This window comes from Rhinatrema bivittatum, chromosome 6 (assembly GCF_901001135.1).
Source record: "Rhinatrema bivittatum chromosome 6, aRhiBiv1.1, whole genome shotgun sequence".
Classification (NCBI taxonomy): Eukaryota; Metazoa; Chordata; class Amphibia; order Gymnophiona; family Rhinatrematidae; genus Rhinatrema; species Rhinatrema bivittatum.
This window is the reverse complement of record NC_042620.1, coordinates 275,843,265-275,860,172: the sequence shown is the minus strand read 5'-3', so window position 1 is coordinate 275,860,172 and position 16,908 is coordinate 275,843,265. Positions and strand designations below refer to the sequence as shown.

The 16,908-nt window shown below is 45.2% G+C and overlaps 1 protein-coding gene across 1 annotated transcript in view; it reads right to left on the bottom strand.

Annotated features, from left to right (window-relative positions):
- The window catches only part of TEX11 (testis expressed 11), a 974,891-nt gene that overhangs the window by 180,378 nt on the left and 777,605 nt on the right, over positions 1-16,908 (bottom strand). Inside the window, exon 23 of the mRNA XM_029607248.1 lies at positions 16,557-16,627. Coding sequence (XP_029463108.1) covers positions 16,557-16,627 — 71 coding nt within the window. The remainder of the gene's footprint in view (positions 1-16,556; positions 16,628-16,908) is intronic.

Sequence of the window (16,908 nt, the reverse complement as noted above, 5' to 3'; positions counted from 1 at the left end):
AGTGGTAGTCGGCCCTTTGTTGCACTGCATAGTTCTATGTCCTCTTTCTCCTTTTTTTTTTTTTACCCTGATAAGGACTGCAGTACAGCTTGACCGACTTTCGCATCAGTTATTGATTGTTGGTCTAAACAATAATGGGAAGTGAAGGTATGAAGAGATGACCACGTAGCTGCTTTACAGATGTCTATTGGTTGAACGTGGCGAAGATGTGCTATGGATGTTGCCATAGCTCTAACTTGATGAGCGTTTGGAAACTTCGGTAGAGTTTGACCTTGTTAGTCATAACAAAAAGTTATACATTGCGCTATCCGGCTAGATATTGTTCGTTTGGTTACCAATAGACCTGGTGCATTAGGGTTAAAGGAAACAAAAAGTTGAGAAGCACGTTGAGCAGATTGTGTTCTTTGCTTGTAATACGCTAATGCCCTTTTGCAGTCCAGCGTATGTAGCATACGTTCCCAGTCGTTAGAATGAGGCTTGGGAAAGAATGTTGGTAATTCTATTGTTTGATTTAAATGGAAGGGCGATACTACTTTTGGAAGAAAAGCTGGATGAGTTTGAAGAACTGCTTTTTGGTGGTAAAACTGTAGACAGGGAGTGTAGTGAACTAAGGCTTGCAATTCACTGACTTATCTTGCGGAAGTAACTGCTGTTAAAAATACCACTTTCCAGATTAAATATTTTATATGAGCAGAGTCCATGGGCTCAAATGGTGGTAACATTAGTTGTTCTAATACTACATTCAAGTTCCACGGCACTGGTGGTTTAGCAATTGGCGGACGAAGGTGCATGAGTCCTTTGATGAAACGAGACACCAATGGGTGAGTGGAGATAGGCTGATTTTGGTATGGCCTATGGTAAGCTGCAATTGCACTCAGATGAATTCTAATCGAGGAGATTGCGAGACCAGAAACATATAGGGGTGGATTTTCAGAGCCCTGCTCGCGTAAATCCGCCCAAAACCGGGCGGATTTACGCGAGCAGGGCCCTGCGCGCCGGTGAGCCTATTTTACATAGGCTCACCGGCGCGCGCAGAACCCCGGGACTCGCGTAAGTCCCGGGGTTTTCGGAGTGGGCGTGTCGGGGGGCGTGTCGGGGGGCGGGGCCGGAGCGCGCGGCATTGCGGGGGCGTGTCGGCAGCGTTTTGGGGGCGGGTACGGGGGCGTGGCTACGGCCCGGGGGCGTGGTCGCGCCCTCCGTACCCGCCCCCAGGTCGCGGCCCGGCGCACAGGAGGCCCGCTGGCGCGCGGGGATTTACGCCTCCCTCTGGGAGGCGTAAATCCCCCGACAAAGGTAGGATGGGGGTTTAGACAGGGCCGGGCGGGTGGGTTAGGTAGGGGAAGGGAGGGGAAGGTGAGGGGAGGGCAAAGGAAAGTTCCCTCCTAGGCCGCTCCGATTTCGGAGCGGCCTAGGAGGGAATGGGGGTAGGCTGCGCGGCTCGGCGCGCGCAGGCTATACGAAATCGATAGCCTTGCGCGCGCCGATCCAGGATTTTAGCCGATACGCGCGACTACGCGCGTATCTACTAAAATCCAGCGTACTTTTGTTTGCGCCTGGAGCGCAAACAAAAGTAGGCTGTTCGCGCTCGTCTGAAAATCTACCCCATAAGGTATAAAGGTAGTCCAAGAGTAGCTCTGGGAAACAGTCCAAGTGGGAAATTTTATTAGTTGTGCACCAACTGGTATAGCGTTTCCACTTGAACCCATAATTGCACCTAGTTGACTGTTTTCTAGATTCCAACAATACCTGCTGGGCTGTTGCAGAAATGCCTTGCTCATTTAGCAGGAGCCGCTCAATCTCCACGCCATCAAGTGAAGAGAGGCGTGAAGTGGATGAAGAAGCGTGCCTTGTTGTTGGATTAGGAGATCTGGCTGATTCGGCAGACGAATTGGGTCTGTTATGGAAAGGCGAAGTAGATAACTGTACCATGGGCCATGCAGGTGCTATGAGGATTAATTGTGCCCGGTCCTTTATCCACTTCTGAATAGTTCTCGTGATGAACGGAATTGGAGGGAAAGCGTACATCAGGCTTTCGTGCCAAGGAATCAGGAATGCATCTTGTGCTACTCTGTTGGGAGTTGGCCACAGTGAGCAGAAACGAGAAAGTTGAGCGTTCCCCTCTGTTGCAAAGAGATCGATTGTCAGAGTCCCCCATTGACTAAAAAGACTTTGAACTACATCTGGGTTGAGAGTCCATTCGTGAGGATAAAACACCTGACTTAATTTGTCCGCTCTGGAATTTGCAATTCCTGGCAAGTACGTTGCTTGCAGATGATTGGAATGTTGATGTGCTAATTGGAAGATCAGCAGGGCTTCCTGGCAAAGGGACCATGAACCGGAACCTCCTTGTTTGTTTACATAAAACATCGCCACTTGGTTGTCTGTGTAGACCATCACTCTGTGACCCTATAGATGGGACTGGAACGCTTGGAGGGCGTTTCGGATCGCCCGAAGTTCCAATAGATTGATTTGTAAATGTTGTTCGGATGGGGACCATAGATCTTGAGTTTCCAGGAGGTCTAGATGGGATCCCCATCCTTTGTGAGATGCACCTGTGGTTAGGACTGCATTGTGAGGAGGTGGGTTGAATGAACAATGCTTCCTTGGAAAGGGTGGATTTCTTAAGCCACCATCTGATGTCTTTCGCCATTTCTGAAGTGAGTATTAGGCGGTTGTGCAATGGTTGCGAGTATTGATTCCATTGCCACTTCAACCCCCATTGTAGAAGACGCATGTGAAGTGTGGTATTGGGAACAGTGAAAATGGCTGCTGCCATATGACCCAACACTGTTAGTATTTGATGTGCTGTCTGTTTTTGTGTGTGGTGAAAAACCTGTAGGAGGCGACACATTTCGAGTTTTCTGTCTTCCGGTAGGAATGCTCTGTGGCATATCGTGTCTAGTCGGGCACCAGTGAATTGAAGAATTTGAGTGGGTTTCAAGTTGAATTTGTGATAATTGATGATCAAACCCAGAGCGTTCAGATATTCTATCAACTGTTGAAGGTGCTGTACCAATATCTGTGGGCTACTATGAACCAATCGTCCAGATATGGAAAGATTGTCATTCCTTTCTGACGTAAGTGAGCCACCACTATAACCATACACTTGGTGAAGACTCTGGGCGCCGCCGAGAGTCAAAAGGGGAGAACTTTGTATTGGTAATGTTGTTGCTTGTATTGAAAGCAGAGGTACTGCCACGAGGACGGATGGATGGAAATATGCGTATAGGTATCCTTCAAGTCTATTGAGCAGAGAGCTTTAAAATCATGAGAGGTCTAGAACAGGTAAATACGAATTGGTTATTTACTCTTTCGGATAATAGAAGGACTAGGGGGAAGTCCATGAAGTTAGCAAGTAGCACATTTAAAACTAATTATAATTATAATTATGTAATTATATACTTTCACTGCATTTTGTAAATATCTCTTGTTCCATTCTATTTTTTATCGCACTCTATTATTTATTTATTTATTTGAGTTCTTTTAATATACCGATGCTCAAGACAAGTCTTATCGAACCGATTTACAGTGAACAAGGGGAGAACCAATTAACATAGCAGGCGTAGAAAAGTTACAATAGGAGAGCGGTGACGTCACCCGCCAAGATGGCCGCCTGAGCTTTCGGCTCCCCCCCTCCTCCGGCGTGAATCCCCCGCCATCGGGGCTACACCCGGTTTGTTACCCCCGCGGTTCAGCGTATTTGCCAGCAGACATGGCGGCACCCTCTACCCCGCGAAAAAAGCCGGACTTGAATCGCTTCTCTTTCGCGGCTGCGACTGCTGCTGCGATCCCGGACGCTGACGGCAAAATGGCGTCGGGCAGCGAGCCTGCTGAGGACCCGGGGCCCGCGGCGCGGGTCGGCGAGCCGGAGGTACCCTCGAGGCAAGAATTCCAGCAGTGGTTCAAGGACCTCCGGGGTGACATGGCCAGCATGCGGGAGGAGCTGAGTGCTTTAAGGGAGGACATCAAAACAGACATCCGTGAGCTGGAAAGAAGGGCGGACGAAAACGAGGCCGGCCTGGAGGCTCTGCACTCAGCTCTGGATGAGGTACGAGACGAACAAAGCAAGTATCAGGAGGGGCAGGAGGAACTCCAAATGCACATGGAAGACCTGGAGAATAGAGCCCGGAGGGTAAATCTCCGGTTTAGAGGAATACCTGAGGGGGAGGATTTTAGAGACTGCACCCAAGTTGTCCAGGACATTTGCTCAGCCCTTCTGGACTCGGGGGAAAAAGACAATTCTGGCCAGGCTCGGGAGGTGGTCCTGGAAAGGGCCCACAGGGCATTTGGAAACCCAAGGAATAACCTGCCACGTGATATAATTGCGTGTTTCCACAGCTTCCAAGTCAAGGAGAAGGTGGCTCGGGCTGCCCGGTCCCAGGGATCTATTAAGTGGAAGGGTATCCAGATTGAAGTTTTTCAGGACCTAGCGATTTCTACTATTAGAAAACGGAGGGAGTTCCGAGATATCATTAGCATTCTGCGATCCCATAACGTTAAATACCGCTGGCTTTTTCCATTTGGCCTACTATTTACTGTCAGTGGCACTGCTTCAAGAGTCCATAAGGTCATGGAGGCTGAAGACATCCTGCGGGAGGCAGGTCTGATCACGGCTGCAACTCCTCTACCAAAGGTTGCTGCCACTACTAGCAATACCCGGAGGGCGGACAGACCGCGCTGGAAAAGAGTGGAAAAAGGTGGACGGCGCTTGCGTCGACGATCAGGAGGACCTGCGGACATGGACGAACAGGGCTGAGAACTGTCCCTTATCAGGGCAGGTTCTTGTAGCCTGCTAGGGGCGCTTATCTTAAAGGCTCAGCGTACAGGGGATATGAGGTGTACGGACTTTAGATAGATCTATAATAGTTTGCTTAGGCAGATGTTATTAATGTTCTAGGGGGATCCATTCCTTCACTTACACCCTTTAGCTCAGTTTGTTTCACTGTTTCATGTTCTGTATTTGATGGATGGAGGGGGGGGGGGGTGGAGTTCAGTGCTTTATCACTATGGTTGTGGTGACGTCAGGTCTCTCATGGAGGCGAACCACTCTGAGGGGAGAGTGGATGGCGGGGGTTGGGTGGGGGAGGGGGAAAGAGGGGCTAAGGGTGGGTGGGGAGAGGGTAGTGTATTATCGGATCCGGACCGTAATTGCAGGGTTCCGGGGAGGGGGGAATGTAACAGTATGCCTTGGGGACCTCAAGGGGGCATTTTCAGACTGCTACGTAGGGCTGGGCGTATACTTTGGTCATCATGGGGTCACTAAAAATAACCTCTCTTAATGTGAAAGGCTTGAACACCTATAGCAAGCGACAATTGTTTTCCAAGGAAATGTTCCATCTGAAGGCAGACATCATATATTGCCAAGAAACCCATATAAGGAAACGATTCGAGAGGTTATTATCCATTAAAGGGTTCCAGCCAGTGTTTCATGCTGCAGCTTCAGTCCAGCATAAGTATACGGGTGTGGGTATCTTTTTGGCCTGCTCTCTATCGGCTGATGTAGTTTCGGTCGTGCGGGATGTGGAAGGACGGTATATACTGGTCAAAGCTAAACTTAATGATGGGCTGTACACTTTTATGAATCTCTATGCACCCAACACTGACCAGATTTCCTTTTTTTCTAAAATCTCTTCCGTGATTAGTGAATGGGCGGAGGGACATCTTATTATGGGTGGAGATTTCAATATCACCCGCTATCCTTACCTGGATAACTCTCAGGGGGGAGGAGCGGGTGGTAAAGCGGTAAGACGAGTGCTTAAACACCTTATTCAGGATAGAGGGCTAATTGATGTTTGGAGACTACAGAATCCCACTTCCAGGGATTATACATTTTACTCCCATCCGCACCAGACTTATTCTCGGATTGACTATTTTTTAATTGATAAAGATCTCGTGGGATTGGTCAAAGATGTTGGCTTGGGCTCCATCACCTGGTCAGATCATGCCCCCATTTGGCTCACTTTGGTAGCTGGGGGATGTCAAGCGGGCACAAAATTCTGGAGACTAAACGATAGATTACTCGATGATAAAGATTTCGTTGAGAATTTGAAGAAAGAGATTGCTGCATATCTAGATATCAATGATAACGGAGAAGTCTCTCCCGGAGTATTATGGGACAGTCTTAAAGCTTATATAAGGGGTCTGTGTATTGCTAGGGCGGTCTCTGTAAAGAAGAAGAAAGATAGAGAACGCCTGACACTTATGGCGACCATTGCTAAACTAGAGTTGAGTCATAAACGCTCTCCAGAGCCAGGCACGTTGCAGCATTTATTGGCAGCGAGGAGGGCCCTACACACTCTGGAACTAGATGGGATAGCTTATCAGTTGGAGCGTTTGAAACAGCATCATTTTGAATGGGGGAATAAAGCGGGACGATATTTGGCTAGGAAATTGAAAGAGAGGGTTTCTCAATCTCAGATCACCAAAATCAAGGGATCACAAGGGCAATATGTCTACACCCAGAAAGAAATTGGACAAAGCTTTAACCACTTTTATAAAATTTTGTATGACTCCGAGCACCTTTGTACACCGCAGGATATTGAGCATTACCTGCAGGATCTGTCATTGCCTTCCCTCTCCACAGAGTTGAGGGAACAGCTTAATTCAGAACTCCGGGAGGGGGAGGTTTCACTTATTATAAAGGATCTGAAACTTGGAAAAGCACCTGGATTGGACGGTTTTACCGGCAAATTTTATAAGGTGTTTAGCGCTGAGTTGTTGCCCCCATTGGTAGCCATGTACAATGCCTTGAGATCGGATGGTATTTTATCTCAGGAGTCTAACACAGCAGGCATTACGATTTTGGCAAAGCCTGGTAGGGATCACACTTTATGTGGATCCTATAGACCAATTTCCCTGATCAATATTGATCTCAAAATTCTGGCCAGGGCCTTGGCCCTCCGACTCGGGCGTGTAGCACCTCTTTTGGTGTTGAACGACCAGTCGGGTTTTATACCTAGCAGACTTGCGTCTGATAATGTTCGTAGAGTGGTGGAATTAATGTGGTGGGCACAAACCAAGCATGATCCTGCGGTTATGCTCACGGTGGACGCGGAAAAAGCTTTCGACCGTGTACATTGGCCATTTCTATTCAAAGTACTAGAAGTCATGGGGTTGGGGGACATCTTTATTACCTGGGTAAAGAAATTATACGGGTCCCCGCAAGCTCGTATAAAGATAAATGGGGCATACTCGGATCCCTTTGAAGTAAAGAGGGGCACGCGTCAGGGTTGCCCATTGTCCCCTTTGCTGTTTGCCCTTTCCCTAGAGCCTTTTGCCGAGAAGGTACGAAGGCATCCAGATATTAAGGGCATACAAGTGGGGGAGGTGGATTATAAGATTTCCCTTTTTGCTGATGACCTGCTATTCACTCTCACGAAGCCAGAGTCTTCCCTTAAAGTGTTATTGGAAGAGATGTATAAGTTTGGGAACATGTCAGGATTTAAAATCAATGCTGATAAATCTGAGCTGTTAAATATTTCTATGCCGGAAGCACTGTATAAGGAGGTGGGGGGTGCACTACCGTTTCGTTTCGCAAAAACTTGTGTTAAATACCTGGGGGTGCGATTGGGGACGAATTTGGATGATCTGTATCGTTTAAATTATGATACCCTGATGACTCAAATCCAACAAGATTTAGACAAATGGGACAGAATGGACATCTCTTGGTTTGGGAGAGTGGCAGCTACGAAAATGAATATTTTGCCTAGGTTCTGTTACTTGTTTCAGACGTTGCCGGTAGTGGTCCCAGACGGAGCTATGCGTATTTGGCAAAGGAAACTTTTTCGCTTTATCTGGAAGCGGAAACCGCCGAGGGTTTCCCGTCATATCCTCTACAGAGATAAAGCACGGGGGGGATTGAACATTCCCAATTTGAGTTGGTACTACACTGCGACTGTGCTGGGGGTCGTAGTTAATTGGCACAGTTCGGAGGCGCCGAAGCCCTGGGTCCGCATTGAACAATATATTGCAAGGGCCCCATCTTTAGTAGATAGGATTTGGAGCACAGATGTTAAACAGATGTTAAGTGGCACATTATCTCCGTTTACCTTAGGTGTGCTTCGATTGTGGGCTAAGTGGCGTAGTCGATTGGCGGGTCCCAAGGGGATTTACTCTCTCACATCCATTCTGTCCCATCCTGGATTTAGTCCTGGGCTGGACACTACATTCGCTAAAAGGTGGAGTCAGCTGAACCTTACAAAAGCAGGTCAATTTGTCTCTGGATTCCACTTGATTCCCTTTACGGAGTTGCAAGTTTCTCATGGGTTATCCCAGGGTGATTGGTATCAATACTTGCAAATTATTCATTTCCTACGAGCCGCAGGAGCATTTACTGACTTAGGCACGGGCAGATCGATTTTTGAATCGCTTTGTGCACAAGCGAGGTCTTTGCAACGGCCGATATCCCGTTTATATGCGCTTCTCAACAGCGGCCCCAAGCTTAAAGTGTCCTATCAGCGGCAGTGGGAAACGGACCTAGGGGAAGTACTTTCAGATGCGGACTGGGAGCAATGTCATATGATTATGGGCAGGAGTTCTATTTCTGCTACCATTAAAGAGAATGGGTACAAATTGCTCTATAGGTGGTACATGGCTCCTGTCCGGCTGCACAGAATGAACGTCAAGTTTAGTGAACAATGTTGGAGGGCGTGTGGAGAGAAGGGGTCATTTTATCACATGTGGTGGACCTGCCCCAAAATCCAGAAGTTATGGGTGCTAATGACAGAGTTCGCCGCTAAACTTCTGGGGGTTCATATCTCTACTTCTCCTAAAGGTTGCTTACTTAGCTTAATAGATGGGCAGCTACGTGATAAACAACGAATGCTAGTGTTGCATATCTTCATTGCCACTAGGTGTGAAATAGCCTATCAATGGAAGCACACGGATGTCCCCTCCCAAGCGAATGTTTTCACAAGACTTGATAGGGTGTATCATATGGGCTATCTCACAGCAGTGAAGCATGACCGCGTTCGTAAGTTTCATGAGATTTGGGACCCATATTGTACGTGGAAAGGCAAATAGGGTCTGATGTTATCCGGAGCAGCAGATATCATAAAAGTGGTCCCGGGGGGGGGGGGGGGGGGGGAATTGGGGGGGCTGGGGGGGGGGGAATTAAAATTAAAACAAAATTGTTTGCATTTATTGTTCAACATACTGTTATACGGTTTCTTTGCAAGCCAGCTTTAATTATCCATGTTGGGTACTTGAGCGCAGTTTTCCTTCGACATGTACTCCACAGGTTATTTGTGTGCCATAGGTGTGCTCTCTCATATAGTTGTATCAGGATTGTACATTTCATTCTGTACTATGGCGGGACTGCTAGTAAGCTCCTTGTTTGTATTTGGTTGATTTAAATGCATAAATAAAAACTTTCAAAAAAAAAGAAAAGTTACAATAAAACAGGGAATTAATAACTTGGTCATTAGAAAAGATGAGGGATAGATTAAACAGTAAAAAACAATGAGTAGAGAGCTGTTGATTAAATAATAAAGCATGTACATTCATTTAGTGGTTCAGGTATCAAAATTTAATTGAATGATCAGTTACTGGCATAATAAGATAATTGTATGACGATATTTAGGCCGAACAGTTCCATAGTTCGGCCTAAATATCGTCATACAATTATCTTATTATGCCATAGTTAGGGGGACTGAGGGTGAGACTGGGAGGTCAGGTGGGAGGGAAGGGGGGGGGACACAAGGAAGGTAGGTACTAGGGAGAGGGGAGATAGATGGTGCTAGAAGAAGAAGGTATCTTCAGCGGTATGCTTGAGTGAATAGCCAGGTTTTCTGTTTTTTTCTGAATGAGAACTGGCATTTTTCCTGGCGTAGATCAGGAAGGAGTGAGTTCCAGTGATGCGGTCTGGCCGTGGAAAGAGCTTGTTTTTTTATTGAGTTGTGTATAGAGGATTTGCTAGGGGGCACCTGGAGGGAGTCTCTGTAAGCGGATCTGATTGGCCTTGATGAAGAGTGGAGATCGAGAGGAATGGTAAGTTGTAGTGATGATTGCTGATATATGGTTTTATGAATGATGGTCAGTGTCTTGAAGAGTATTCTATAGTGGATGGGTAGCCAGTGTAGAGATTTTAAAATCGGAGTGATGTGGTCTCTGCGACGGGTATTTGTGAGGATCCTGGCTGCTGCGTTTTGCAGCATCTGTAGAGGTTTAGTGGAGGAGGTAGGGAGACCGAGTAGAAGCGCGTTGCAGAAATCGATCTTTGAGAACAATATGGCTTGAAGGACTGTGCGGTAATCCTGAAAGTGTAGGAGAGGTCTAATCTGTTTTAGGACCTGTAGCTTGAAGAAGCCTTCTTTAGTGGTGGCATTAATGAATTTTTTGAAGTTCATTCTAGAGTCCAGGGTGGTCCCTAGGTCTCTCACCTGGTTTGTTAGTGGTATAGTGGTGGTGCTGGCGACATGGTTATTATCGTTGGGGGATAAGACCAGGAGTTCAGTTTTTGACGTATTGAGAACCAGATCGAGACTGGTGAGAAGGAGACTGATAGCGTGAAGGCAGCTGTTCCAAAAGTTTAGGGTGTTGGAGATGGTGTCCTTGATGGGGATTAGGATCTGCACGTCGTTGGCGTATATAAAGTGGGTAAGGTTGAGGTTATTGAGTAATTGGCAAAGGGGGAGTAGATAAATGTTAAATAAGGTAGGGGAAAGTGAGGAACCCTGGGGTACTCCTTGTTTGGATGGTAGGGGGGGAGATTCTTTATTCAATATTTTTACTTTGCAGTACCTATTGCTTAGGAAGGATTTTAGCCAGAGGAGTGCAGAGCCTGAGATGCCAATTTCCATCAGACGGTTGATGAGGATAGTGTGATTTACAGTGTCGAAGGCCGCAGAGATGTCGAGCAGAGCTAGCAGGTATGATTTTCCATTGTCTAGTCCCATTAGAATGTTGTCGGTTAACGAGAGTAGGAGAGATTCTGTGTTTCGTCTTTTTCTGAATCCGAATTGGGAAGGATAAAGAATGTCGTGGGTGTCGAGGTAGTCTGTGAGTCCAGTGTTTACTAGTTTTTCCATCAGCTTGGCTATGAAAGGTAAGTTGGCAATGGGCCGGAAATTTATAGGGTTAGCAGGGTCCAAGTTTGTTTTTTTCAGTAAGGGTTTTAGAGAAGCAGTTTTTAATGCATCCGGGACCGATCCTAGATTGAGGGAGCAGTTTATGATGTCTGCCAGAGGTTTGGCAATGGTATTCGGGATTGTGAGCAGGAGTTTGGTTGGTATTTGGTCTATAGGGTGTGAAGATGGCTTCATTTTCTTGATAATAGACTCAATTTCCAAGGATGATGTGAGATCAAAAGATTCTAGAGATTGATTGTGGATCGTAGGAGAGTAGTTTTGGCTATTTGGAGGCTGGGTGTTTGGGGTGGCATTGGATGATGTCAGAAGCGTAAGTAGTTTTTTATTTTGTTGTCAAAGAAGGCTGCCAGCTCTGAGGATTTGTTTAGTGCTTCTTCTTCAGGGATGATTGGACGAACAGGGGAGGTAAGGGCTGCTACATAGGAAAAAAGTGTTTTAGGGTCGTATAGAAAGCCGTGTATTTTTTTGGCGTAGAAATCCCTTTTTGTGCGTTGAATGGAGGTCCTATAGAGGCTCATTGCCGCTTTGTACGAGGCCTGTGTGGTAGGGGATGGATCCTTCCGCCAGCGTTGTTCTTTGTGTTGCAGTTCTTGTTTGAGTTTCCTTAATTCTGTTGTGAACCAGGGATTTTTTGTTGGTACGAGATGGATTTATAACTTTGGAGGTCATGGGGCATATTTTATCAGCTACTGAGCGTGTGATATTTAGTCATGAGTTCATAGCAGTGTCAGCATTAGTGAGGTCCAGGTTGGTTAGGTCCTTGGTGAGGCTGTTGCTGAGGGCGTCCATGGAGCAAGGTTTTCTGAATTGGAATGATGATTTAGGGATGGTGGGAGACGTTTTTTTCTTTATAGATAGTTCTGACGTTATCAATGCATGATCAGACCAGGGGATGGGGGTACAAGTAGGGGTAAAAGATAGTGAGATGTGTTCATTTATGAATATAAGGTCTAAAGTGTGACCAGCTTTGTGTGTAGGTTTATTTATAATTTGTTTGAAACCCATGGCTTGGAGTGAGGATAGGAGGGCTTCGCAGTTGGAGGAGGGGGAAGGGGAATCGAAATGGATATTGAAATCTCCTAACAGGATAGCTGGTGAGTTTGTATTGATGTGTTTGGCTACCATTTCTATGAGGGGGGATGGGTCTGATTCTAGGAGCCCAGTGGGGGCGTAGATAAGACAGATTTGAAGCTGGGTGAATTTGAATAATCCGGTTTCAAGTTTGGTGGTCGAGTTGATGGCTTGCTGTGATAGACTCAGTTCTTTTTTTTTATTAGTTTTGTTCTGTTAAACCTGCTTCTCCCTTTCTCACATCTTCTTAATTATCGGTTGCCCTGTTTTCCCCATCCCCTGTTCTTTGTAATTTCCATAACTTTTTTGTTATAATGTAAACCGATATGTGTATTTTAATGTCGGTATAGAAAAGCTGTTAAATAAATAAATAAATGAAAATAATCGGAGAAAATTCTTTTTCACTCAAGGCACAATTATACTCTGGAATTTGTTGCCAGGAGATGTGGTTAGTGCAATTAGTGTAGCTGGGTTTAAAAAAGATTTGGATAAGTTCTTGGAGGAGAATTCCAATTACCTGCTATTAATCAAGTTGACTTAGAAAATAGTCACTACTATTACTAGCATCAGTAGCATGGGATGTAGTTTTTGGGTACGTGCCAGGAACTTGTAGCCTGGATTGGCCACTGTTGGAAACAGGATGCTGGGCTTGAGGGACCATTGGACTGACCCAGTATGGCAATTTATTATGTTCTAACAGAATAACTTCCAACAATTAAAAACTCATAAAAATTATTAAAAATTGTCCAAATATCAATAAAATATTTCAAAACAGCAATCACATCACATAATACCCAATAATTAAAATGGCAGTCAATCAAGAAAATACATTTAAAAAGCCACCTTTACTTACCCTCTCCAGCAACTCTCCTACTCCTTTTCCCTTGCAGGCCAAAAGCACACACCAGAAGCAGCAGCGGCTGCTGAAGCTCTGTCCTCACGGTCCTCTTCCTTAAGGCCCACAACCAGTCACTCACACCCACCTCCCCTCAAATAGATCCCACGACCAGTCTCTGTCTCTCACACACATACCAGTCACCTCCCTGACCAGTCTTTGACTCTCACACACACCAGTCACCTCCCTGACCAGTCTCTCTCTCAATCACACACAAATGTTTTCACTCCCATTCTACCACACACACAAGCTCTCACCCAGGCGCCCATTCTACCACACACACAAACTCTCACTCACATACCCAGGCACCCATTCACACCCACACACAAGCTCTCTCACCCACCCAAGCACCCATGCACACCCACGTACAAGCTCTCACTCATGTACCCAGGCTCCCATTCACACCCACACAAACATCCACATCCAGGCTCCCATTCACATCCGCACAAACATTCACATCCAGGCTCCCATTCACATCCACACAAACACCTGCACCTAGGCTCCCATTCACACCCACACAAACACCCTCACCCAGGCTCCCATTCTCACATGCATGCACTGGGTCTCACTACCAAACTTCTTCCTTTACTGCATGGATGGGATCCAGTTCTGCCACGGCTTTACTCTAGCAGCCTTCTTTTTCACCGCCATGAGAATGAGCTCCCATGGTGGCCTTGCTTCAGCGGGGTCGGATTTCCTCTTCACCGCCATGGGGATGAACTTCCATGGCAGCCTTGCTTCATTGGGGTTGGGCTTTTTTGCCGTCATGGGGATGAGCTTTCAGCGGGATCAGATTTCTTCACTGCCACTGGCCTAGACACTGCCACTCTTCCCAGCTCCCCTCAAACTCTGCACCCCCGGGCTATGGGATGCCCCTTCTTCATACATAGAAACATAGAAACATAAAAATGACGGCAGAAGAAGACCAAATGGCCCATCCAGTCTGCCCAGCAAGTTTTCACACTTATTTTTCTCATACTTATCCTGCCTCACTGGCCAATCAGAGGCTTCCTCCCTTCTCCAACTTCCATTGGCAGGAAGAAGGGAGGAGGTTTCCAATTGGCCTGTGCAGGGGCAGGAAGAAGAGAGGAAGCTTCCCATTGGGCAAAGGGGGCAGGAAGAAAGGAGGCATCGCATTGTCCCTTGGGGGCAGGAAAAAGGGAGAAGGGAAGCACTATTAGGGCTGAGGGACACTGGGAGCCACAACATACCTGCCGGTGCTTGATGATGCACTGGTGTGCTGCGACACACTGGTTGAGAATCGCTGGTGTAATCTGCTCAAGATGAGGGAATGGGCTAACAATTTTAGATTAGAAGGATGCAAAAATGGCTATAGCAAAAAGAAGTAGCTTTTTTCATGAGATTAGAAATATGAGATGAAAAAGTCAGTGATGAATCAAGAGTCACCCCTAAAATAGTCATGGAAACCCTGAGATGAATAGTACACCAGCTATGAATGGGATTGATCACTGGGCAACAAATTTTCACAAATGTCATGTTACGGAAATTAAATTAGTCAATTCTTATAAATTTCCATGTGCTAAACACGAATGTGACTGTGAAAATGCAAATTTGGCTCTAGTTTTTTTGTAATGTGCAATAATATAATTACATCTTGAACTGTATGCCAATAGCTCACTGGGCAACACATTTTCACAAAAGTCATGTTACTGAAATGAAATTAGTCAATTCTTATAAATTTCCATGTGCTAAACACGAATGTGACTGTGAAAATGTAAAATTGGCTCTAGTTTTTTTGTAATATGCAATAATATAACTACATCTTGAACTGTATGCCAATAGTAGGAGACCTACGGTTAATACTGTTTGAAAAATGAAGTAATAGACTACGTCTTAGATTTCTTTGTTTGTCTCTTGTACACCTGTTCGGGAGCATCTCTGCGGAGTGTCCAGCAGTAGTCAGCCAGCATGAATATTTCAAATGCTCACCCTTTCTGACTGGGCTTCATATAGTACACTGCTGACGTCAGCTTACTCGGCAGCAGCATGGCAGTAGAACTGCATTGCATCAGAAAATGATGTAATAAACTCTGGATGATGTGTGCATAATGGTATTATGCAATACGATGCAATATTACATCATTCTAGGCTTATTTACAGTCCTACTGGATAAATTTACATGACTAAACATAGAAAGTGAACTGTCTGCAAAGCCTGTTCTCTGTAAAGCCTGTTGCTAAATTATTGTTCCCTGTAAACCGAGGTGATGTACCTTCTTACGTGCCGCGGTATATAAAAACCGCTAAATAAATAAATAAATAAATATTAAATATCTTCAAAACGAGAGCCAATAAAAACTTTGCATGGTCATATTCGTATTCAGCACATCAAGATACTACAGAGTAGGACCTTTTTAGGTCAGTAACACTTTCATTGTTGCCCAGTGTAATGAGTCACAGCATTTCTTGCTAAAAAAACATATCACTTCTGACTTAGTAGGATTGACTTAAAAGTTTGAAAGATTTAAGCCAGACAGCTACTTCTGTAAGACACTGATTAAATTTGGAAAGAGATTCCCATGATTCAGGATCACAATGTACAATAATCTGGATACCATTGGCATAAAAATAGCTGGAAAAGCCAAGGCTCTGAATCATAGTTGCAAAGGGCTCCAGGTACAGATTAAAAAGAACAGGTGAAAGCACAGATCCCTGACGGGCTACCACCATCACATACACCCTAATGACACACTAGAGCTTGTCGTATGGTAACTACTTAAAAGGAAAAACATGGTAGTGAATAGGTCAGAAGATTATTTCCTTGAGAAGGTTGAGAAAAACAGCATGCTTAGATATCCTTTTCTTTAAAATCCTATCTAGAAAGGGAGGATGTAAAGTATGTGATCTCTCAAATGGAACTGTGGAATTGATCCATTTGCTCAGCACAGAAGAAAAAGCTCTAGAACTGTGTATATTCAATAAGATCCTGTGGAACAACTTATAAATATTTTCCTTGTGTAGATAAAAGTTCAGATCAGTTTTGGAGCCACACTTGTGAATGTCTGCATGATTCCAGGGTCTTGACATACTATTCAATGTGCCACAAAGAGAATGTAGTCACCCTTGATACTGTGTGCTTTCACCCAGAGTCCATTTTACTGGCTGATAGACCTCTTATTAAAGAGCCTTTAGACTGTGCTGCACATGTCATGTAGCACTACAGAAATATTAAGTAATAATAGTAGACTATCAGGAATTGACCCTCTGAACAAATAGTTATATTGTATACTACTGTTTTCTATAATGAGGTGTTATTCTGAAATGTAGTCTATAGTGAGGTGCATACTATAGCAAAAAAATATGCTATAGATAGGGCTCCACAGAACCAAAAGTGATTTTGCCTGTAAGTGGCAGTTACCATGAATGTGCTCCAAGGTTCCCTTCCAGTGCCACCCTTCTCCCAGTAGTGAATGGAGCAGTGCTATGGCACAGAATGGAAATACTTCAGTTCAGACAAGCCAACATCCAGCACAAGAAAGATACCTTGAAGGAGACTATGAAGAAGTTCCTCATACATCTTGGATATTCTTCACTTTGTACCGCTAAATTCCAAGCTAATAAAATTGAACAAAACAACAGTTAGAAACCTTAAAGAAAAATGACAAGTAAATTGTCAGCATTACCTTTGCATTGGTCCATCTTTAAACCTTTCTAGGTTGACTTTTGAGAGTCTGCTGATTTCAGTCAGGCTCGCAGCAGCTGAACTGGAATTTATTCAGATACAAATGAGTAATAAAAGTTTTATTCTTGGGGAAGATTCATCAAACAGCATTACCGTTAACACATGCAAAAACAAATTTTGCCCAGGTAAAATGTTGTGCTGTTCTGTAAGGGG